A 26,378-nucleotide genomic window follows, 5' to 3' on the forward strand; every position below is an offset into this window, starting at 1 on the left:
CAACTTATATTAGATCACAGTTAAGGTTTTATTCCACAGAACTATTTGCTACTACCAGACATTCAGAAAATGGGTGACGACGAAAATTCAAAAATATTTAAGACAAATTTGTAGCCATGTATATAATGCGAAAGATAGAATTAGAAATGTCGTGTTGTTTAGTGCAATACATTCAGTAGTTGGTTGTGAGTTATTCTGTTTCTCATCGTACTGCCACCTTACTGACTGGGCTACGTCTGAACCTGATTCCTTTGTGGTTACAGGAGAAAGCAGAACTCAGGAAGAAATATGAAAGAGAGCACCAATTGCGGCTCCAGCAGGAAAAAGTAAGTGATGAGCTGTTACCATGGTTACAGATACAGTAATTGGGCAGTTGAGGGTACATTAAAGGTTGGAGCAATAGCACGAAAAACTTTAAAATAGGCAGACATGCAGACGCTAAGGTGTGTTCAAATAGGCACTTAATTGAGTGATAAATATGGGTACTCCATTATATATCACAATGTAGTGACAGTAATATTAGTGGCAATACCTGAAAGACGAAAATGGCGATAGCTAAGTGACAGGAGGCCGAGGACAGTGAGGAGGTTTGAGTGGGTTAGGTGAGGGGCTAGCTGAAGTGTGATTTATATGGCACTGCTTGTATTTGCTTTGAACAAACTTCCTTATTCTCCGGCCAATTTGCTGGCTATATTTTCTAATGAAGCTGCTTATTTATTTCACTAGCGTCTTATTTCGAATTCCCATTGACTGAAACACACTCAATGACAAGTTGAACGTGTGCAACATTAATGCTCAGTGAAAGCGATAAGCCGGTTGATTTTACTAGCGGCTTCCAAAGAAATGGGATGTCAGGACTTCAGGGAATGAATCTCTGAACAACTGGCGAATACATCTGCCTTCAGTGCAGGCATTTGCAGTGGTATGGCCTTTGTCTAACAAGCAAGTGTGGCATGATGTGTTGTCCTTGTCCTGTGCAATTGGGTCTTTCTATACTGGTTCCTTAAAAAGCAAAGTTTATGTCCCCCAAGTTTAACATGAAAAGAAATAGTTGACAATTCCTGCTAGAGAAAAGTATGTGAGAACTGTTATTAAGATATTCCACTGTTCTAAACAGTTAAGAAATAAAAGAGGAGATAGGACCGTGTAAATGTTTATGATCTAGTGTATTTTCCAGCCAGATATTCATTCTGGTAAAGCATCAAGGTGCGACAGAAGAAGGTAGGAAGTAGCTTTAAAAGCAACAACATATAAATCATACTTAAGTAACAGGAGTGCAAGGACAGTGACTAGTTTAGAGTTGATTTTATGAGGAGAAATGTAATCATGAAAATGTGGATTACATATCAGGGCGGGCAGGTCTAGACCAGTGGGTCTCAAAGTATGGGTCGCGACGCCTTGGGTTGTCATGTAAAGGGCAGAGGGATGGATCATAAAATAAAACAACAATGGCTTATTAACATACATTTATGTCGTATTTGACGAAAACTTAGTGAAAGTGTTTGAAAGATAGCTCAATAAGGAAGGCACGTCTAAGAAGCAAAATGGAATAGCCTACATTGGAAAGTAGGTTAGCATATTCTGGTTTCTCATCTCGCAGGTACGATACTATACAAAGTGGCCACTATTGAGTGGTTTTCAGTAAAATCATATTTTTTTCAATTGTCTAGGGATTTTTTTTGTTGCTTTTTTTTTAGGGAGGTACATATACGGTAGTGAGGGAAGAGGAGGTTGCAATGAAAAGTCTCCCCAAAAAAATGGGCAGCATCTTCACATCGTTTGATGCACGCTGGTCTAGATGACCAATGGCGCATCTGTTTTAGGGCTTATGAAAGACTGAATTATGTTCTGGTAGTTAGGTGATCCATGGCCCATTTATTTTAGGGCTTACCATGAAAATACAAATTACGGGTTGTTCTGTGGCCCATTTCTTAAAACTTCATCATGAAAATGAAGATCAACTTCCTGCAGATGTTCGGTTTATTTGAGGACTTGTCATATTTATTTAACTCTTTAGGGAAAATAATAGACTGATGAGAAGTTTTATCTGAAAGCCTTTATCCAAACATTGGTAGCTGTTGTGTCATTTCCTGATGCTGTATACCGGCCATCAGCTTGATTCTTTCATGAACCTGTTGCTTCAAGTCAGACTATCACCTAACCAGCTGAGCTTTCTCTAATCCAGAATTGTTTATGTTACAGAGTTACCAGGATCAGCTGGGGAAGCTGAGACAAGAACTGGAGGCTGGGCGGGAGATGAGGCTCCAGCTGGAAGAAGTAAGTGTGAGCTGTTACCATGGTTACAGTTTGTACGTATGTATTTATTTATACTGCAAGTGGTCAGCACCCAGTGGCAGTGGTATACACAATATAAACAATACACAATAAAATTACAATTTACAATACAATTATACAATACCCAACACAATTATAGGGCAGAGTTGCCTTATTTGTACCATTTTACACATTTTATTTTTTCCAATTTTAACTGAGAAATGTTGAATCATTTCAATAGCGACATCTTAATTCCTGGTATGAGGGGAGGATTTTCCTAAAAAGAAAAGTTTACTTCAAGTTACCATAAAGTCATGACGTTCAGTTTTCTAAATGTCTGCAATGAGTACAAATTAGGCAACTGGTTTCCTAAATTGTACCACATACATCAGGGCATCAAAGTTCTTGCTGAGGATGGTGTGTCCATCAAGCAATAGCAATACTGGCCTTTCTTTGGTAGGATGGACGGAGGAAATGAATTGTTGCATCCATTTGACGAACAATTCATAGTTGATGTAGCCAGTTTCTGAAACTGTAATAAAAATGACTTGTGGAGCACCAACAGACAGATCATAATCATGGAAGGAACATTTTGACCAGATGCACTGGCACATCGTTGCATTCACTCCTTTTACCGCTCGATATCACACCCACTTCTTTCTTGCCTTTCCTCGCTACGATTTTCTGTGTCTTCTTCTGTACTGTGGAGAAGCCACTTTCGTCCACATTGAAAATTCTCGTGGATTCCAATTTGTATCTTTCACTGTTTCCCATTTAAGTTCTTTCATTGTATTGATTCCATCTTCTCTTTTACCTTTAAACTTTTACGAGGGAGTTTACGAGCTCCATTCAGTCTTTGCACATTTTAATAATGATAAAAGGAATATTAGTTATAATATTATTAGTATTATAAAATCATCGTCATCATCATTATAGTCATGTTTCTAGTCCATGTATCGATATCTGAGGTTCTTCTCAACCAGATTTGTTTTTAATTGCAGAGTAAGGAGGAAGCACTGCGGGCTCTGCGAGAAGAACTGCAAGCGAAGGGGGAGGAACTGAAGAAAATGGCGGACGAGTTGCAAACGGAGCGCCAGAAGACAGCAGTAAGTGTGAGCTGTTGCCATGGTTACAGTTATGAGCAATGATTGATACAAACTGTTACAACAGAGATTGCGACCAGCTGCAGTTGGAGAGCAGACTTAATTTGAGTTTTCACACTAGAACTGCCACCACTATCACTACTGCTACTACTACTAATAGGGTAGTACTACTGACATTATTGTAGTTATGTCTGTCACTACTACTGCCATCAGCTTCACTCAGCCTCCTAGTGAACTGTCACCTAGCTGACTGAGCTTCCTCTGACCAGATTGTTTTGTCTGCTGCAGGAGCTCAGATCTGCGGCTGAGATCTTGGCCAACCTGGAGCAGAAGGACAGCCAAGGCAGGACTGAGCTACACCGGGCAGCAGAGCGGGGGGAGACACTCATGGTGCAGCTGCTCCTGGATGCAGGCAGCCAGGTGAACGCCGAGGATCATTATGGCCGCACGCCCTTGTGGCTGGCTGCAGAGCAAGGCCGCCAGGATGCGTGCAGGGCGCTGCTGGCTGCCGGGGCGCGGCCCAACGAGCCTGATGCAGACCAGTGGACTGCACTGCACCGTGCAGCACGTCGTGGCCACGCCCCAGTGGTGCAGCTGCTATTGCAGCATGGCGCTCAGCGGGGGGCGAGGGGTAAGCACGGACGGACGGCCCTGGACCTGGCGCGTCAGAACAGGCACGCAGAAGTGGCGGCCATGCTGCAGGGCTGAGCAGGCGCAGTGCTGCCAACACGACAGCAATACCATTAAACCACAGTAACCAGCGGGAATGTGTTGTGTTGGCATCACTACTCTGCGTGTAATGCTGTTACTTCATTGCTCTAGGCTGTCGTTACTCTCGTGTTGTGAGGCTTTGTTGTGGTTGGAGCTTGACACGCCACTGATACCTTGTGAATATTATTATTATTATTATTATTATTATTATTATTATTATTATTATTAGTCTATTATTGTCATCAATAGTCAATTGTCTTTATAATTATTGTTCAAATTGCTGTACACAATATCCAAATAAAATACGTTAAAAGTTTTTATGTTGGTATCACTGTTTGTCTAAAACATACAGGATTGTTGTTATTGTGATACGCCACTGATCCTTCAGCATGTGAACTGAACTATTTCAAGCACAGTAAGTATGTCGCCTCGCCCTGTCCGATGATCTTGATACGCCACTGATTGCCGTTACTGCTCATGTTCCTCACACGCACATCAATACTGCGGCTAATTTTTAGGCCTATATTTATTTGCAATATGAGAAGAAAAGCATTTCTGTTGGCATCACTGTGCCTGCACGAACTCCACATCCACGCCTGTAAACTTGTATTAATTGCGTCCATAAAGTACGCCACTGATAACTTCAAAGACTCAAACACGGTTTACCGCCGTCTATTTTCTGACCGCCATATTATGAAAAGGGTAAGCGTGAAGTTAACCAGAATTTATATCTCCTGATATGGGAAGACGAAATCTTATCTACTAGGCCTAACATAGCCCTATCAATAGGCGAAGGCGTTTCCCTGTACACCCCTGTGTACAGAATCAAACATTTACATTCATAATGCAGAACATTGAACACCCATGAGATATTGTTTGGTATTCAGTGATCATACATAGCTTACGTAATTAACATCAGACATAATTGAGCCTGATTTATTGTTTCCATTCACCTCCACTGCCGACGTCAGTATGCGATACGGACATCAGTTCCTTCCGTGTGTGTGGGTTTTTTCACCACCCCCACTCTCAGCCGGTGTAGCCCTACATAACACGAGAATGAATCTAAGAGTGAAAAGCACGGTCTTGAAGGAACTTAGTCCTGTAGCTAACAAGTTAGGCCTCCTCGCAAAATATTAGGCCTATGTTACACAAAGTGCCTACCTAGAGCCTAGCCTACGTATATTTTCCAGTTCCACTTTCACTTTGTAATTTGGTAGGCCTGCAACTTCTGTTCCATGACGTTTCACTAAAGAGTTCGGTTACTTGCTTATGACTTTACAGAACTTCTGAATTCTCATTAAGGTTGGCAGCTGATTAAGGTCGTTCCTGATGTCAGTTACAAGTAAGTAATGTTGCCAGGTGTCCTGTATCGTATAGTGTCCAATATTTGAGATTGGAGAATCCCCTATTTACGAATGTTATAACGACGGATAATGCTTTAAATCGTGTTGAACATATTTGTTATTTAAGAGACACTTATCAACAGAAGTGTCTTCAGACTAGAGTCCGCCACTGCACAGCCCAACACACAGTCCTTCCACCAGCTCCTTCCAGTGGTTGTGGCTTCCTTATTTTCAGTCGTAGCGTACCACGTCTGCATAAGACCACAAGCGGAGAGAGGAAGACGAAGACCAACGAAAGATGTTCAGAAGAGAGCTTCCGCAATTCCGTGACGTTGAGATGCCGCATAATCAGAATGAAGAACTCCGTTAAAAAATTAGGGAAACTAGTTCTGTAGAGAATTAAAGCCACCGACAACAGAGTGTACTTACAAATGGATTTTAGAGAACTCGGAGGATCATTGCAGACCTCACATAAGCCTCCCATTTTAATATTATCCTCCCTATTACGTCTCGTCCTCCCCAAAAATCTTTCTCCCCCTGGCTCGGTTCTCCTCACTAACACACTAACTTGTACGCGTTTCAGTATTCACCCATAGGCCATGGTACGTGCTACATGCTCTGCCCTGTCTAACGGCTGTATTTAATACTCCTAATTATTTTGTGTGAAGAATACAATGCACGCATTTCTGCTTTGTGTAACTTTCTGTATTCTCCTGTAACTTTATTGCTCCCTGTTGTCCCCAAATTTGTTCATAAGGACCTTATTCTCAAGCATAGCCTACTTAAAAATTACTATCAGTATCATATTTTTCTTTTTGAGACAAAAAAAATTGTTTTGCTGAACAGAAATGCTTCAGTCGTGCATTCCCCTTACGGCTGGCCTGGTTGCTACGTGAAACCGTTTTCATGTGTCTGACAGTCAGCCCCGCGTCCTGATCTAGTACAAACGTCATTCAGAGCGGAAGTGTTCAGGGCGCCTAAAGTTAGATAACCCATCTTACGCAGGTGAAGGCAGGATGTATCCTTGCAAGGCGGAGTTACGTTAGCCCAGGCCTATGTATGTTTAGTCAGCAGTTCGAAGAGAAGTTTGAACCTCATGAGTGACAGCAATAAAACATCACTCATGAGGAAAATAAGCCAGGAGATAGTAGGGTATGGTGGCCAGGATGATTATGCGGTGCCAGGTGAAGTTTAAATCTTAAACGAACGAACAATTCCTTGAAGGATTGGAGTTGGTAAGTGGAAAGTTGTTTAGGTTTGTAAATATTGAATAGAAAAATATGATTTTTTTTTATTTTAGAACTCTTTCTTTAAATAAGTTTAACAATTTAGGGCATAAGAAAATTGAACAAAGGTGAATCTACAACACGGAAGTGTTAACTGAATTATGGGGTAAACATTTCACGCAGGTGTGCATAATGTGTTGAGGAAGAGGGCACATTAACTGATTTGAAAAAAAAAGTTCGAAGAAATCGCGTTTAACAAAAAAAAAAAAAAATACACTGCAGTAGTTGACTATATTAATCGGTTTATTTTACGGCGGTTTACAACTGCTATGGTTACCTAGCGTCTGAATGAGATGAAGGTGATAATGCCAACCAGATGCACGCCGAACGTTACCCAGCATTTCGTCGTGGATTTTATCAAACCTGCTATGTGACAGACACAACATAATATTTCAGGAGGAAGAAAAATTAATTAAAAATCAATGGGACTAGATAAGAATATGAAATAATTTGGTAGAAAACGTTGGTATCCATGGTGAACGTAAATGACATGATAAAGGATCAGTGTAGGCCTGTTGACATTTAATTAATATTTCTTCATCCAGAAAAATTATTTTCTGTACTGCCACATAGCAGAGCTCATAAAATCAACGATGGTTTGTTCTTAACGAATTGAAGAAAACGCTGGAAAGAACCTCAACCAGGTAACTTGTCAAATACTGGATTTGAACTCGTGCCTGCTAGTTTCATTGTCACATATACTGTTACATTACAGCGGTGTACAATAAAAACGCACTCCGGGCAAAGAAATTCACAAAATTCCGATCCCTGAGAAAAGTTGATATCCACCCAAAAACAGCAAGGATTTTACATTTCTCCTCCGCCAGCATTTGTACGGAAATTCATCCGGCTAGAAGGTTCTGCCTGGACGCAGACAATAACGGGTCCTTGATCGCTACCCATAACACCGAGGGTTCTCCTCAACTCTCAGTGGATTAGCTTCGAAGACTCCGGAAATGTTCGGATATCCTTCAAGATTTGTCTGGAGAGAATTTATCGAAATAAATCAAGAAATAGCGACGGATTGTTCATATTTTCTGTGTCTCTTCTTCATAATGAAGCCTCCAATACGGTTGGCTCCAACCACCCAATAGGGCTACTCAAAAATGGGCACTATGACCCCAATGTTTTCTTAACCGTCAATATCTGGGAACCAGGCGTCGCAGAAGGCGTTCTTGACACCCCTGGACGTACTGGGGGAAATAAATTCACAAGTCCGATCCAGGACTAAAGTTGATTTGTCAAAAAAAATCAGGCATTTAGGTAATAGTTTTCTGTGTAGGGCAGTTCTTTGACTGCAAACCCAGCATTCTCCAATCTCTCTTATTTTCTGTCTTCCTTATAGTCTCCGCATATGATCCATATATCTTAATGTCGTCTATCATCTGATATCTGTTTCTGCCCCAAACCTTTTCTCCCGCTCACGATTTCTTCCAGTGCATCCTCCAGTACGCAGTTTCTTTTCAGCCAGTAACCCAGTGTTTCTAAAATGTTATCTAAAGTTTTTGGTTATATTTCTGTTTCTATTCTTTCATTTGTTACGAGATGTCTTCAATCATTTTTATCATATAGGCTAGCAAGTCTTGTTTTTGCCTTAAAGTGCCATCCTTGCTTAGGATGTTTCCATATTAAATCACTGGACACGCATACAAGCACTGTTATTTTTTAGTTACGAATTCAGTCATGTCTTTGAACTAGACCTAGGGTCTATCGGCAGGGTAGATGCAATTTGTAATGTGGGGGGGGGTGGCATAATTTTGTGATGTAGACCTACAATTTTCATAAAAAATTTGAATTATGGATACAAATTAAATACATAGCTAATCCTATTAGACTTTGGATGTATACTATTTTGAAACATTATTTTATATATTAGCCTCTAATTTTTGTGAAGTTGTGTAATCGGTAATCGATTAGAAAATGCCCAACTTTGATAAAAAGGAAGTAAACGATAGGCTATGTTTTATATAGGCCTAAAGTTCTTTGGTCGCTACCGTTATGTTCTATTTGTCTTCTTCTTTTGAAGAAATGTACGATCTTGGAAATTGTGACGCACCTCTTATACCAAATAACTTAATATTAACAATACTTCGATTGATAAACAATAAACTAAAACCTGTACTATGAAACAGATAAGGATCTAATTAAATTAACGCTAAACACATAGAATACTGAACACATAAAACACGGAACAACACGTTCAGCGCTGACTTGAAACTGATTCTAAATAATATGTTGTTGTACTGTTTTGAAACAGACAAAAATTGCATTCGTGTGGTGTGAGTGTTACAATTGTTCCTATTTTATTACTTCAATTCTGCTATAATCTTTCAGTATTTTTCACATTGTGTTGAACGTATAAAATACCGGTGCTGGTAACCAGGAATAAGGGTATGACAGTTGGCTCCAACTCCTGAATGAAACTCCGAGAATACAATGAATAACATTAAACACAGAAATCAATTCTGCTATAATCTTTCAGTATTTTTCACATTGTATTAAACGTATAAAATACCGGTGCTGGTAACCTGGAATAAGGGTATGAGAGTTGGCTCCAACTCCTGAATGAAACTCCGAGAATACAATGAATAACAATAAACACAGAAATCAATTCTGCTATAATCTTTCAGTATTTTTCACATCGTGTTAAACGTATAAAATACCGGTGCTGGTAAGCAGGAATAGCATAGGCCAAACGAAAATTCACCTCGAATTCTGAACATTTTCTCTTATTAAATTTAATAAAAAATACACATTGCGTATAAGTTCTAGATCTATTGAAATAATTATATATAGACGCTATAAAGTTTTTTTTAATTATTATTTATTTCATTTTTATTAGTTTTTTCCGATGTAGGGCCTAGATGGAACAACACCGAAAAACGTGCTTTGCTCACAGGGTCTTCCAGTGTTCCTAATTATGTTCCTTATAATTCAGTATATAAAGGCATATATATATATATCTGTTGTATATACAAAATAACAAATGCTTACATTCACAGTCGAAATTCAGCGTCGCCTGGTATATCCTACAACAGGCTCCGCCAAGTCGAGTCAAGATCGCGAGAAGGCGTACAGGCCTACTTACGGCTTCCACTGCGGGCAGTACACTTGTACACTGCAGTCTATCAGTGGTGGAACCTATCGAGGTCGCTTGGGGGCACCGGTGCACTGCATTTTGCACCAGGAATATTTATGTGCTAAAACATGAACCTTAGCAATGTAATGGATGTTGTTATGCGAACAATTAATTTCATAAGGTCAAAAGGACTCAATCACAGGGAGTTCAGGGCTCTGCTTGATGGTATTAACAGTATGGGGATTTACTCTACCATACCGAGGTAAGGTGTGAAGTCGAAAAATTCTGGAACGTTTTCTCGCACTTAGAAATGAAACTGCCTTATTTATGGATGTACATGGGAAACCTGTTCGAAGCCTTGGACATGAAAGAATACATAAGAATAATGCAACAATTGTGCGAAGTTTCGAACGTAGATTTGAGAATATTAGAGATCTTGAACAACAATTTAAGATATCTTTTTCAGTGAGTGTCCTGGATATTCCTGCTGAACTACAATTAGAAATACTTGATTTACAAAGCGATATTGAGCTAAAGGATAAGTATCAAAACAAAAAGTATTAACCATTTCTATACTTGTTTTCCACGAGAAAGGTTTCCTAAACAGTACAATCTTGCTGCAAGAACGTTGTAAATGTTCGGGACAACCTACGTATGCGAAACACTGTTTTGTTTAATGAAGTTTACAAAGTCACGTCACAGAAACAACTAAGTGATGAACAATTGAAAGCATGTTTGCTATTGGCTGGTACTAAAACAATAGCTCCGAGAATTAAATAGCTGCTTACTAACAGAAAACTGCAAAAATCGCAGCGGATCTCTGATGTTTAAGAAAAAGTACTATTATTAGAGAATTGTATTTGAATAACAACGTTTGTACTGTTGTTTTATTTTGTTAATTGAATTGTATAGCAATGAGAAGAAGACAAACAGTATATTAATCTGTATAAAAGTGTATATTTTGTTTTGTTTCATTATTGTGCAAACATGCAAAAATTTGTTTCGTATATAGTTAACTGTACAAAATTGTATAGAGTACTGTTTTTCAGTACAATGCAATTAACAGTGAAAGCGTGCTTCAATTAAAAGCTGAAATTAATTTACATTCTTATCACAAATTTGGTTCACATACAAGTTCTTAGCTCCGCCACTGTGGAAGCAGCTACCCTTGCCCGCAGCCGTACGTCAGGGCTTGAGGGTTTGTACGTACGCACGAGAGTGTAGTCACTTGACGGTCCCTGTCCTACAATAATGTAGTCTGCAGCCTTGTAGGCCTATCTAGAGCAGGGTTCTGTCACATGCTGTAATCTACGACGGGGCAGCACAGCTTTACTTGCCTCCCGATGAAGCCATGCTGTGGATTCCATAGCATTTAAAATTCGTCGTCTTCGGCGGGGTTCGAACCCGCATCCAGCTTGTAGCACAGTGCGACATTCCAGTGTTATTATCTGCAATAAAAGTAACAATTTCCGCCATATTGTTTATTTTCCACGTGTAAGTCTGGCTTCGGGCTGACACAACTGCGGAGGAGTCCGCGTACATTCTAGAATGCCATGTTGGCTAAATTGCGCATTTTATTCCTCTTCACTGCATCAGCGTGCGGGATGAGTTGCTCATTTGTCTTGTTTCTGTGCGGGCTGGGAAGTTTCTAGATCCCTGGACGGGAGTCGAATGTGGAAATTTTAGCTGAGACAGATATAGTTGTGTTTTATATTACTACAACTTGTTTATAAGCCTATGCGGGATGTGAAAGGCAATTGAAGACATGTATTTAGGATTAATAATATATAAACAATAAGGCCTACAGCTTTCAAACTGTTTCCTATTGTATGTTCGTTCAGAGAAAAACAGGGGAAGGGGTGCAATAAGAGAGTATGCTACCGAAGCAGTGCTTGTTGTTACACAACTAGACACGCGACTAAGGAAGCAGCGTTGCAACATCTAATAGAGTACGTCAGTTAAACGTCCACTTACATATCTCTGTTGTCCACACGTGTGGAGTAACTTCGGTCTGGCCGCGAAACCACGTTCTATTCCCGGTCGGGGCAAGTTACCTGGTTGAGCTTTTTTCTGGGTTTTTCCCTCAACCCAATATGAGTAAATGCTGGGTAACTTTCAGTGCTGGACCCTAGGCGCTTTTCACCGGCATTATCACCTTCATCTCATTCAGACGCTAAATTACCTAAGTTGTTGATAAAGCGTCGTAAAAGAACCTAAAAACCATCTATGTTTATATTCACTGATAACATTTATCTATTAGCCTATTATTATTATTATTATTATTATTATTATTATTATTATTATTATTATTAACCCGCCAGTGAACGCGTCATGAAAAGTTACGTAACTGCACGGGTTGGGTCTCTCAGACCCATTTTCTAAATATGAAAGAAGTATATTTATTTCAGTCATATAATAACAGTTTTTTTTTCTCCTACACAGTTAACATAATAAATTTGTAAATTTCACATATTTCATAGTAGTATAACCTATAACAATTGAGTCATTTTTTTTATCGATACAGCAATTCGCAATCTGTGCCTTGTGTCTTTTCTTGCACTGCACATAAAATGATGTCCAATGTAGGGGATATGTGGTTGTTGTAACATTCATAAATGGTGCGTCGTATTATATCACGTCCGAAATCATGAAGTTTCTTGAATTTCGTAACTGTTTGTAATGCAGTCTGAACTTTTTTTGGAGTGCTATACTTGGTTATATTGATATAAATTATTTTCCTCACTAATGATCTTGAAACATCTGTAGCGCGAACAGTTTTATCAATTGGTGAATCACATTCGCCTTCTCCTTGCCTTTATAATATGTGCAGCTTGTCTGTCTAATGACTGACCTCTTGTAACAATGATTGTCATCGCTATGTTGTTCACTCTCTGCAACAGACTCCCATGGTGCCACATATTTCACTAATTTCAGTGAACACTAAGAAAACTAAACAGATAATGCAAACTACGTGCACTCCAAGTCGTTACAGAACTGGCAACTATGTGGTGTTAACCTCTGCGCGGGACGAAGGGAATAGCGGTAACTTGTGTGGCCTTCTGCTTTCAGCCCCCACCCCCTGGTTTTTCTCCGAGCGAACGTAAAATAATTCTGAATTACAGTATATCAGAGTGTGATTATTCTTGTCTAAAACTGTACTTTGTAGCTACAATTAGTAAACAAGACCAAAAGAAAAAAATATCTTAGTGTAGGTACATTCTGATTGGCTGAACTATGTCCAACACACAACAGCCCTCTGTCTGTGGTGGTTGGAAGCTGAGCTCTGTTTAGGTGAGTGGCGACGCGAGACATGTGCGGTTGGGTCTCCCGTGGAGGACGATGTGTTAGGACTGAGGTAAGAAACTGATTTAAAGTGAGTCCTGATTTACAACTTATAGATGTAATAAACAAGAGAACGTAGTTCGCATCTCAGCTTAAGTTACGATGTGAATTTCAGCTTTGCTGTCCGTGTGCTTTACGTGTTTCAACAGGCTTTAATTTGGATCTGGAATTACATTAACAACTGTTTGAGAACACTCGAAAATTACTGTAGTTATGGCTACTGCCACTAATACTGACATCACTGTAGTTATGACTACTGTCACTACTACTGACATTACTGTAGTTATGGCTACTGCCACTAATACTGACATCACTGTAGTTATGACTACTGTCACTACTACTGACATTACTGTAGTTATGACTACTGTCACTACTACTGACATCAATGTAGTTATGAGTACTGTCACTACTACTGACATTACTGTAGTTATGACTAGTCACTGCTACTGACATTACTGTAGTTATGGCTACTGTCACTACAACTGACATTACTGTAGTTATGGCTACTGTCACTACTACTGCCATCAGCTTCACTCAGTCTAGTGAACTGTCACCTAGCTGGCTGAGCTTCCTCTGACCAGATTGTTTTGTCTGGTGCAGAAGCACAGATGTGTGGCTGAGGTCGGGCCCGACCTGGAGCAGGACAGCCAAGGCAGGACTGAGCTACACCGGGCAGCGGAGCGGGGGGACACACACAGGGTGCAGCTGCTCCTGGATGCAGGCAGCCTGGTGAACACCGAGGATCATTATGGCCGCACGCCCTTGCGGCTGGCTGCATGTGAAGGCCACCAGGATGCGTGCAGGGCGCTGCTGGCTGCCGGGGCGCAGCCGGATGTGAAGGGAGGACCATTTGGCCGCACTGCTCTGCATGTGGCTGCATACTGGGGGCACCCTGCAGTGTGTGAGCTGCTGCTGGCAGCTGGGGCGCGGCCCAACGAGCCTGATGATGCAGACCAGTGGACTGCACTGCACTGTGCAGCATTGTGTGGCCGCGCCCCAGTGGTGCAGCTGCTGTTGCAGCATGGCGCTGAGCGGGGGGCGAGGGATTGGCACGGACGGACGGCCCTGCACCTGGCGCGTGAGAACCGGCGCACAGAAGTGGCGGCCATGCTGCAGGGCTGAGCAGGCGCAGTGCTGCCAACACGACAGCAATACCATTATACCACAGTAACCAGCGGGAATGTGTTGTGTTGGCATCACTGCTCTGCGTGTAATGCTTTTACTTCATTGCTCTAGGCTGTCGTTACTCTCGTGTTGTGTGGCTTTGTTGTGGTTGGAGCTTGATACGCCACTGATACCTTATTATTATTATTATTATTATTATTATTATTATTATTATTATTATTACTGTAATCAATAGTCAATTGTCTTTATGATTATTGTTCAAATTGCTGTACACAATATCCAAATAAAAGTATGTTAAAATTGTTTATGTTGGTATCACTGTTTGTCTAAAGCATACAGGAGTGTTGTTATTGTGATACGCCACTGATCCATCAGCATCTGAACTGAACTATTTCAAGCACAGTAAGTATGTCACCTCGCCCTGTCCGTTGACCTTGATACGCCACTGACCTCCGTTGCTGCTTCTGTTCCTCACACGCACATCAATACTGCGGCTAATTTGTATGCCTATATTTATTCGCAATATGAGAAAAAAAGCATTTCCGTTGGCATCACTGTTCCTGCACGAACTCGACATCCAGGCCTAGAAGCTTGTATTAGTTACGTCCATAAAGTACGCCACTGATAACTTCAAAGACTCGAACACGGTTTACCGCCCTGTACTTTGTGACCGTCATATTGTGAAAGGGGTAAGCGTGAGGTTAGAATTTATATCTCCTATTATGAGAAGAGAAAACTTAGACTTAACATAGCCTAGCCGTATCAATAGGCGAAGGCGTTTCCCTGTACTGGTACACCCCTGTCTATGAAATCAAACATTTACATATATATTTACATTTATAATACAGAGGCCATAGAACACCCCTGAGATATTTTTTTGTATTCAGCGATCATACATAGCCTACATAATTAACATCAGTCTAATTGACCCTGATTTATGCTTTGCGTTCGTCTACTGCCGACGTCAGTATGCGGTACGGACATGTTTCTTCCTTGTGTGCCCCCCCCCCTCAACTTCCACTCTCAAACGGTGTAGTCCTATATAACACGAGAATAATCTGGGATTGAAAAATGACGCTCTTGAAGAAACTTAGTTCTGCAACACGTTAGGCCTATTCGCAAAATATTAGGCCTATGTTAGACATGGCACCTGCCTATAGCCTACGTATATTTTCGAGATAAACTTCCAGTTTGCAATGTGGTACGCCTGCATCTTCTGTTCTATGATATCTGACTAAAGATTTCGGTTACTTATGTTATAACTTTTAGAGAACTCCTGAATGCCCATTATGGTTGGCAGCTGATTAAGGTCGTCCCTGATGTGAGTTACAAGTAACGTTGCCAGGTGTCCTGTGTGGTATGGGGTGTCCAATATTTGAGATCGGATAAATTGTCCCATATGAATTCCGTATGGGAATCCATTTCCCGTAGGCTATTTACGAACTCTGTAACGACGAATGATGCTATAAATTGTGTTGAACATGTTTATTATTTAAAACATACTTATAAACAGAACAGCCTACAGTCTACATTCCGCCACTGCACAGCCCAACACACCGTCCTTCCACCAGCTCCTTCCAGTGGTTGTGGCTTCCTTATTTTCAGTCGTAGCGTACCACGTCTGCATAAGACCACAAGCGGAGAGAGGAAGACGAAGACCAACGAAAGATGTTCAGATGAGAGGCTGGAATAAATAGTAAGGGCTAAACCATGTTGCTGGTGACTACGAATTACTTTCAAGGGTTGCTTGTGTAATTTCATGACCTTGAATTTCCTCATAGGCATAATCAGTATGAAGAATTCCGTAAATATTTTATAGAAAAAAGCAGTAGTGGACGGTGGGTTTGAAAGTTGGGGAGGCCAAGACGTGAATGATGAGAATATAAAAATATAAGGCCTGTGACGTATCTCATTACCAAGTGTCGAATTTATAGGTTTTAAGAAATTAAAATTAGGTTTTACAATTTATGTTTTAGGATTTTAAATCTTATGTTTAGGAATTTATATGATTTTACGGGGGGGGGGAAATAAACGACATACTATTAATATATTACAACGGCTTGGTAAAGATTGTCTCTCTTTAGGACACTTTAAGTCCTAACCTACGAATTAGGTCTTTTTAGGTCATATTGAATTTAAGAATGTTACTCTTTGCTACATAAAACGAATAAGAAAAGCAATATTTCGAGAGTAACGAGATAGAAACAAAATTGATTCGAACCTAAGAATCCGGGGCTTGCTCATTACTATTACATAGTGTAATTTTTACAGCAAATTAACTGGACGTTCCTCTTTCTTCGCAAACCGATCAAATAGGTAACAACATACTGAATAACTGCTACTAGAAGAAGCTAGAGACAAATCTGCATTTGTTTCTAAACTCTCGATATATTTAAAATATTGCATAAGTAAATACATTTCGTAACACAAAATAATAAAATAACAAGAACACCCGCAAACAAGAGAAAATCTAACAACATAAATGAAAACTTTTACGAAGGAAAGAAAACTAACAACACGTGACTCAATTTTCTAAAACTACTAAGAGAGAAAGAGAGAGAGAGAGCTTCCCAATACAGCCGAAACCAGCCGTGACTATAAGCAGTACAGTTGTCAGCGGTGGGTAGGACGTCTCCAAATCGGCTCCCCTCGCGCGTTCTATCAAGTTTAAACACTCTTCTAACCAGCTATCTTATTGGTTGAAGTGCTGTTGTCATGGTTACCGGGGAGTAGCGTCATGTAGCCGACTCCTCTCTCCCGCTCTCGCATAGACACAGCAGGCTGCTAGATGTCGACTATACAGGTTACAGCGCTATCTGTTATTTTTCAGTACGAATTATTTGTACTATCTACAGTATAGCGAGCGAGCATCACCAACTGGATGTGGTCGACATTACGTAACTTACTGTACATCTTAGTCGTAGTGAATAGTAAAATTAATATAAAGGGAAAAATGTTCGTCATTTGCTGTACCTTGTCTGTGATCTTAATTCAGTTGAAATTATTACTGCCATATTGAGTTCTGGTAAAATATAACGCACAGCGCTTGCTCAGTATATCAAGTTCGAGGTATAACGCACTGCGCATGCTCAGTATTCCAAGTTCGAGGTATAACGCACTGCGCATGCTCAGTATTCCAAGTTACAGTTATAACGCACTGCGCATGCTCAGTATTCCAAGTTACAGTTATAACGCACTGCGCATACTCAGTATTCCAAGTTACAGTTATAACACACTGCGCATGCTCAGTATTCCAAGTTACAGTTATAACACACTGCGCATGCTCAGTATTCCAAGTTACAGTTATAACACACTGCGCATGCTCAGTATTCCAAGTTACAGTTATAACGCACTGCGCATGCTCAGTATTCCAAGTTACAGTTATAACACACTGCGCATGCTCAGTATTCCAAGTTACAGTTATAACACACTGCGCATGCTCAGTATTCCAAGTTACAGTTATAACACACTGCGCATGCTCAGTATTCCAAGTTACAGTTATAACGCACTGCGCATGCTCAGTATTCCAAGTTACAGTTATATCGCACTGCGCATGCTCAGTATTCCAAGTTACAGTTATAACACACTGCGCATGCTCAGTATTCCAAGTTACAGTTATAACACACTGCGCATGCTCAGTATTCCAAGTTACAGTTATAACACACTGCGCATGCTCAGTATCCCAAGTTACAGTTATAACACACTGCGCATGCTCAGTATTCCAAGTTACAGTTATAACACACCGCGCATGCTCAGTATTCCAAGTTACAGTTATAACGCACTGCCCATGCTCAGTATTCCAAGTTACAGTTATAACGCACTGCGCATGCTCAGTATTCCAAGTTACAGTTATAACGCACTGCGCATGCTCAGTATTCCAAGTTACAGTTATAACGCACTGCGCATGCTCAGTATTCCAAGTTACAGTTATAACACACTGCGCATGCTCAGTATTCCAAGTTACAGTTATAACGCACTGCGCATGCTCAGTATTCCAAGTTACAGTTATAACACACTGCGCATGCTCAGTATTCCAAGTTACAGTTATAACGCACTGCGCATGCTCAGTATTCCAAGTTACAGTTATAACACACTGCGCATGCTCAGTATTCCAAGTTACAGTTATAACACACTGCGCATGCTCAGTATTCCAAGTTACAGTTATAACGCACTGCGCATGCTCAGTATTCCAAGTTACAGTTATAACACACTGCGCATGCTCAGTATTCCAAGTTACAGTTATAACGCACTGCGCATGCTCAGTATTCCAAGTTACAGTTATAACGCACTGCGCATGCTCAGTATTCCAAGTTACAGTTATAACACACTGCGCATGCTCAGTATTCCAAGTTACAGTTATAACACACTGCGCATGCTCAGTATTCTAAGTTACAGTTATAACACACTGCGCATGCTCAGTATTCCAAGTTACAGTTATAACGCACTGCGCATGCTCAGTATTCCAAGTTACAGTTATAACACACTGCGCATGCTCAGTATTCCAAGTTACAGTTATAACACACTGCGCATGCTCAGTATTCCAAGTTACAGTTATAACACACTGCGCATGCTCAGTATTCCAAGTTACAGTTATAACGCACTGCGCATGCTCAGTATTCCAAGTTACAGTTATAACACACTGCGCATGCTCAGTATTCCAAGTTACAGTTATAACACACTGCGCATGCTCAGTATTCCAAGTTACAGTTATAACGCACTGCGCATGCACAGTATTCCAATTTAGAGTTATAACACACTGCGCATGCTCAGTATTCCAAGTTACAGTTATAACGCACTGCGCATGCTCAGTATTCCAAGTTAAGTTATAACACACTGCGCATGCTCAGTATTCCAAGTTACAGTTATAACACACTGCGCATGCTCAGTATTCCAAGTTACAGTTATAACGCACTGCGCATGCTCAGTATTCCAAGTTACAGTTATAACACACTGCGCATGCACAGTATTCCAATTTAGAGTTATAACGCACTGCGCATGCTCAGTATTCCAAGTTACAGTTATAACGCACTGCGCATGCTCAGTATTCCAAGTTACAGTTATAACACACTGCGCATGCTCAGTATTCCAAGTTACAGTTATAACACACTGCGCATGCTCAGTATTCCAAGTTACAGTTATAACGCACTGCGCATGCTCAGTATTCCAAGTTACAGTTATAACACACTGCGCATGCTCAGTATTCCAAGTTACAGTTATAACACACTGCGCATGCTCAGTATTCCAATTTAGAGTTATAACGCACTGCGCATGCTCAGTATCCCAAGTTACAGTTATAACGCACTGCGCATGCTCAGTATTCCATGTTCGAGTTATAACGCACTGCGCATGCTCAGTATTCCAAGTTACAGTTATAACGCACTGCGCATGCTCAGTATTCCAAGTTACAGTTATAACGCACTGCGCATGCTCAGTATTCCAAGTTACAGTTATAACACACTGCGCATGCTCAGTATTCCAAGTTACAGTTATAACACACTGCGCATGCTCAGTATCCCAAGTTCGAGTTATAACGCACTGCGCATGCTCAGTATTCTGATAGGCCTAATGATACCACTGTTGGAAAGGAAGCAATTCAGCAGCTCAGCCCAATTCCGGATGCCAGAAAGAAGCGAGAAGTGAGTCGACGCCGAAAATCTGGGAAGAAAAAAAAAGTGTAGTTTTGACATCCAGTCCTTACAAGACATAATTAGAAGGGAAAAATAATGAAAAGTTGAAGAGAGGAGTCAAGAGCCTAGTGCGTGGGGAACGCCCCCTATTAGGATAATTCTTCCCCAAAAACTCAAGAAAGACAACTAAGAAAAATGACGAAAAGGAGGAAACTACAAGCAGTTTTGCGGGGAATGTCATGACCAAAGCTCGGAACTTGGGGACTTGTGTATCGTGCGCTTGGGTACGCCTAAGTTACAGGTATAACGTACACAAAGCTCAAGCTGCAAGTGCCCAGGGACAGTCGTAGGCCTATGTACGAAGAAAGTGGTCACGTCGAACGACAAGACGGATGACGAAACTGTGTCATATAGAAGCCAGTGACATTCAGAGAATTACAGATAAACGGTCTGTTTGAGATATTAGAAAATACGTGTTATTCAAATGAGTATTATAGGCTATAAGTTTGAAAATATATTTATTAAATTTTAGATACAGAATTTCGTGGAGAAATTCAAAGGAGATACATTATTTTGAATGCATGATTTGTAAGTTGTGCCACACACAAACTAGAGGCTGGAAAGACATAGCAGTACCTTAAATTGGTGGAAGATTTGTCCTTAGTCATGGATCATGTCATAGAGAAAACAGTAACAGTGAAAACATTCAGAATTTTAAGTTTGTTCTCGTCACTTTACGTGACGCGGAAATAAGTTTTTTTTTTTTTTTTTTTTTTTTTTTCGTTTCAAATCACGTTTAACTAACAGGAGAAGAAGTTATGAGCTTGAAAATCTTCGAATGTTCGTAGTCATACACTGTAATGAAAATGTACAGAGCAGAACAGTAAATTTGACATATTGCTAATGTTTATTTTGTTATATATAATATCTGCTATAAAATTAGGTGTTTCAACCTATCATAATGCTATCAATATGCTGTTCAGCCAGGAACCACCTTTATAGCAGACCTGACAGTAACTCCGTGCTGGAAGCGGGAGTTTGTTGACATTGAAGTCCGGTCGCTTAGCCGCGTGCAAAGACACAAGTCCCCAAGTTCCGAGCTTTGGTCATGACTCATGACGAAGATTGGATCAGAGTTCTTCATGTCAAATGTGGGCTGCCGAAGCCTGTGCCAGCATTCCTGAGACATCTGACACGTATGAATGTGATTTTTGTCAAAAGTAATATGTGCCTGCCAATTTTCTGATTGTATCGATTTTATGGACATTTAATTTGTTTATGTTTTGTATTAATATTAATTTCTGAATCTTTTTGTAATTATAATTGAGTTTAGTGATATTTGTATTTACATTATATCAAAAGAGTGTGTCAAAATGTTAAATTTGTTTATTTATAACCCAAAAACCTTAAGCGGTCGGTACTGCAAGACTTCCCCCTATTAGATTTAAGAAAACATTGTTTCAGTACTGTACGACTAACAAATAAACATATCTGAAATGTTCACTTTTCTGTACAAAGGTTGAGAAAATATTCCTTTTGAAGAAAAGAGCAAACTTGTGAAAAATGAGCATTAAAATTAAAACTTACATACTTATAATGCACTTATACTTCTCAGATAAAACTAAAAATTACCATGGATACAGTTTTAATAAGTTCTCTTCCCTTTATCCATTGAATCAGTGCTGGCCATCCCTGAATATAGCTCGACCAAGCGGCATATACTACCTCTTTCGTCTGTCTCTTTCCTTTCCGCTGTAAAGCGCTCAGGCCCTACAGAGCTCAACTAGTAGGATCAGATATTTTTGAACGCCAGTGTACTATGATTTTTATTGTAATTGTAGTTGTAAACTTTATAATTCTTGTAGCCTAATTGTACTTTTAATTGTATTCTTAATATTGTAGTTGTAATTCCCTGGTAGAGGGAAAGAGAAGGCCTCATGGCCTCATCTCCATGAAGTTAACTAAATAAATAACTTACTAAATACTAATACTTAATTGTAACGTTAAAAAATAATTGAGATGCGAAATAATTAGTTACTCGCTGTTAGGCCTATAGCTTAAAGTCCATTCACTATTAAAATTAAACATAACGTAAGCGTTAACTTAAGAATATAAACGTTACGGTAAAATCAAGATCATTCACGATGGGAACATAAACATAACAGCAAACATACTTGGTAACCATGGAAACATAACAACGACGCCATTTCCTCATATTCTGTCGTATACTTCAGCGCTCCATGATTGTGTTCTGTTTGCAAATCACGTAAGCATAAGCATGAAAGTTTGGAGTTTGCAAACTTCCTTATTAACGTCTTACGGTAATGTTTATGTCAATGCTTATGTGAATCATTGTGAATGATCCCATTTGGTAGCCTGGGCGCAAACTTCTGTGATTATGTTACGGTTATGTTTAATTTCCATTGTGAATGGGCCTTTACTTTTGAAAAAGTAACTCAAAAATTCGTTACAGGGACGTCATTACGTAGTGTTCAACACCCCCACAAGAGGTCGCGGCATTATTAATGTGTTGCACCATCTGGCAACAAAAGTATCAATTAAGTCCGTCGCCATAGAAACCTAGATAAAAATCATGCTGAGGATTTTTCAGTAAACATTGAATTTTTCTACATCATTAAGTTCATTTACAATTTCTGTATTTAAGTACCTCCTTTCTTCTGGTTTTACAGAAGTAAACAAAACTCACAATATTCAAAGAATTATTTATTCTTTAACAATTCATAAACTTATATAGAACAAACTATTTTACTATAAAACAGTTATTAATATTTAGAATTATAATAGATGGCATGAAATATAAAAATTGGAAATTTATCTTTTGAAGAGGTGGAGCAGTTCAAATATCTGGGAGCAACAGTAACAATATAAATGATACTCGGGAGGAAATTAAACACAAAATAAATATGGGAAATGCCTGTTATTTTTCGGTTGAGAAGCTTTTATCATCCAGCCTCCAGTCTGCTGTCGAAAAATCTGAAAGTTAGAATTTATAAAACAGTTATATTACCGGTTGTTCTGTATGGTTGTGAAACTTGGACTCTCACTTTGAGAGAGGAACATAGATTAAGGGTATTTGAGAATAAGGTGCTTAGGAAAATATTTGGGGCTAAGAGGGATGAAGTTACAGGAGAATGGAGAAAGTTACACAACACAGAACTGCACACATTGTATTCTTAACCTGACATAATTAGGAACATTAAATCCAGACGTTTGAGATGGACAGGGCATGTAGCACGTATGGGCGAATCCAGAAATGCATATAGAATGTTAGTTGGGAGGCCGGAGGGAAAAAGACCTTTGGGGAGGCCGAGACGTAGATGGGAAGATAATATTAAAATGGATTTGAGGGAGGTGGGATATGATGATAGAGAATGGATTAATCTTGCTCAGGATAGGGACCAATGGCGGGCTTATGTGAGGGCGGCAATGAACCTCCGGGTTCCTTAAAAGCCAGTAAGTAAGTTAAGTAATAGACGGCATATTTAAAATAATTCTGCCAGATGGTAATTAGTGAGATGTAAGTTTTTGCTTAATTGCCAAAAAAACAAGATTTTGGATGTTGTGGGTTGTGATTCTAGAGATCTCCACTATTTATTACAGTTAGGAGAAAAGTCATTAGACTATTATCTCGGTACCGAGTTCTACACTGAATGGAAAACAAAAACACCGGCCTAGATAAAAAAAAAGATCAGAGCTCAGAATGTGCTAGTACTGTATGATGTTTAAGAATAACTGTTGTTCAATCTAAACACTGTAAGAAAATTTGTTACACTAGGGGGCTATGGTCTGAGATGAAAGGTAGTTTCATTTATAATTTCCTCGCTTGCTTCATCATAAATTTCCGCCAGAAGTGGAATGTGTCTATGCAAATAAGTGAGCATAATATATTAAGTCACAATGGACATATTAGTATTTTAGATGTTGTTGAAAACAGTTTCAGTGAACCTGAAAAAATGTACACTGACGTTCAAAGATATCTGACACTACTAATCGATAGTGATCGATAATTTGTTGGTGTAAGTGTGGATTCTTTAGTTATTACTTCTATGAATAGATGGCGAAGATAATAGTCAATATTATAGAATTCAATTTTTCATCTCACTCTACTGATTGTAAAACAACACTGTGTTGGGCTGCAAACCGCTGATATTTCCTATTAGAAGAAAAATGTTTGCTTAATCTACAAAATCATTTTACTGACACTTTTTTAACATCTCCCAATAATGGTTCCACCTATTGAGAACTAGCGGAATTATTTCAAAGTTTGTCCATTTTTCATATCTTTGATTCTTACTTATCTCGTGATTACAAAGTTCGCTTACACAATCATAAAATCGTAGGTCGGGTACCTTTGAACGTCATTGTACCATATATTTCACCAAAGAAAAATTATAACAATATGGTAGCAATCTTTGTTAACTATAGTCCCGTCGCTCTAATTTCCGGCAGCCAATCGCGTTGCAGGTCGACTACATTTAAACGTGTGCATCTTGTGATACGCTAATTCATTTCTTAAGGCTCGATAAATACTTAATACAATCGCCAGCCATTTTAGCTCTTTTTTGGCGTTCGCAGAAAGCACACGAAGACGTTATTTGCCGCTCAATTGTTTTCTGAATTACATTGCGTTTGATTTATTATCATAGGAGCTACGACATGATAATGTTTAACGGTGTGGCAAATAGATTCCTTGTATGGTAGCTCGGCAATGTGAGAATAAAAATGGCGAACGATACTACCTACCTACTACTACTAGTAGACTTTATAGAGCTTTTACTTTCTAAGACGTAAGCAAAGGGGCGGAGTCACGCCGGAAATAACAGCGTCGGGACTATAAGAACGTAGTAAAGCAAAGTTCATGTTGCACTGACACTATTACCTTGTACGTACTCATATAATTTCAAATTTTTAAATTAATAGTAATCCTATTTATTTCTAAATCTAATATTAATAGTATGAATAGGTTTGTGCACCCCTGAGTGCGTTCAGGAGTTGGGGGCTAGTAAATTTCTGTACTGTGCGAGAGAGTCGAATGTAAAGGAGTGGATATTAGAATTGGGTCAACTTCCGCTTTAATATTTTATTACGATTATTTGTATGTATATGGAATTTCGAATGCAGACAGACAAAAATGTTGAACAGTTGCATTAGAAATTATTTTCAACACATATACACACATTTAAAGCTATTCATCACTCTATATTTTACTAAACGCTTGTTAATATTCCTGAACAGCGATAACTACGTAATTTCCGTCTGCAATCTCATTGGCTGAACCGAATGATTTGCCGTTACTACGTGTTGCTGAACGCTGGACTCCATTTAGTCCAACTCACGTCGTAGAGCAGAGCGGACGGTCCTGGGTTTGGTAAGGTGGCTGTCGAATTTCCAACTTTTGACTGTGTTTCATTCAGGTGGAGTTAAAGCATTATTTCAAAGTGAAATCTAATTTTTAATTAAATAAAAATAAATAGAAGGCAATAAGAGCTGTAACTTTGAATCACGTCAGATATTTTTTCTTGCAGTAATTTAAATGAAATTCGTGATAGTCTCAGTAACGATAGTTTAGAATGGAAATATTAAAAATCTTTGCCAAATAAATAAGCTAGTTCGGATGTCGTAATTTCTCATCACTTAAGTAATTTCTCATTCCAGAAGACTAGGTGCTTTCATTCTAGAGAACCACTAGACCCTAGAATATTCTGGAAATTTTTTTACCCCGACATGCAATATTTTACTCGTGGACTCCATTTTGTTAAACGACATTTTCTGCAGCCATATTAGTTTTCTTGTATTCGGACTGAAAGCAAAGCGACGTTAGTTAAATACGCTATTAAAGAATGTACGTTATAGGCTTGTATTTCGTACTGTTCGGGTAGGATTCTGGTAAATATCTTAGCCTCGAACGTCTTTTTCGACGCATGGAAAGAGGAAGCAAGTAACTTAAATTGATTAAAGAGATTGGTCTTGAATGTCTGAATGCAATTGTAAATTTTATCATGGTTCTTAAATGGTTACAATGTCCACCATTTTGTGCAAATGGTGAAAGTGCAGTAAAATAGTAGGAAAAATGAATGTAGCACGTAGAAACTAATTTGGTGGAGGTACTCTGAATGTCAGCCATTTTGTGTTCGTGTGTTGGGTAAAATTAGCCGTAGTATGTGGAGGTTTAGTAAGTTGTTAAAAAAAAAAAACTTGGTGATGGAGAAATTACAACCTACTGCACTTCTGCCATTATAAAAGTTGCGTTCAAATTTTTTTGTCTTAAAGATGATTCGTATTTTTTTCCTTGATAAATGATAATGCACATAAAATTAAATATAAAAGATAGTCAATCTTCTTTTTAAAGTTATGTATTCAACGATTTCTAAAATTGAAATGAAATTTAAATTTTTAATTTCTTGAATTTTTCAATATTTGTCGTCGATTCCAGGCAGGAAACCACTGACCTATTTGAAGTACAA

At 39.3% G+C, this 26,378-nt stretch overlaps 2 protein-coding genes across 5 annotated transcripts in view; one reads left to right on the forward strand and one right to left on the reverse strand.

Moving 5' to 3' along the window:
* Positions 1–26,378, reverse strand: part of LOC138713499 (golgin subfamily A member 6-like protein 24) — a 588,053-nt gene that overhangs the window by 422,144 nt on the left and 139,531 nt on the right. The window lies entirely within an intron of this gene.
* LOC138713674 (26S proteasome non-ATPase regulatory subunit 10-like) overlaps positions 1–26,378 on the forward strand; it is a 340,028-nt gene that overhangs the window by 7,560 nt on the left and 306,090 nt on the right. Inside the window, exons 3-6 of one of the 3 annotated variants that reach the window (XM_069845957.1) lie at positions 264–326; positions 2,203–2,277; positions 3,276–3,380; positions 13,742–14,571. In XM_069845957.1, the coding sequence (XP_069702058.1) occupies positions 264–326; positions 2,203–2,277; positions 3,276–3,380; positions 13,742–14,263 (765 nt within the window). In that variant the 3' untranslated portion in view covers positions 14,264–14,571. Of the gene's footprint in view, positions 1–263; positions 327–2,202; positions 2,278–3,275; positions 3,381–3,665; positions 4,405–13,741; positions 14,572–26,378 lie in introns of those variants that run through there. The other 2 variants (XM_069845965.1, XM_069845947.1) reach the window with 2 other exon arrangements.

This window comes from Periplaneta americana, chromosome 2, assembly GCF_040183065.1.
Source record: "Periplaneta americana isolate PAMFEO1 chromosome 2, P.americana_PAMFEO1_priV1, whole genome shotgun sequence".
Lineage (NCBI taxonomy): Eukaryota > Metazoa > Arthropoda > Insecta > Blattodea > Blattidae > Periplaneta > Periplaneta americana.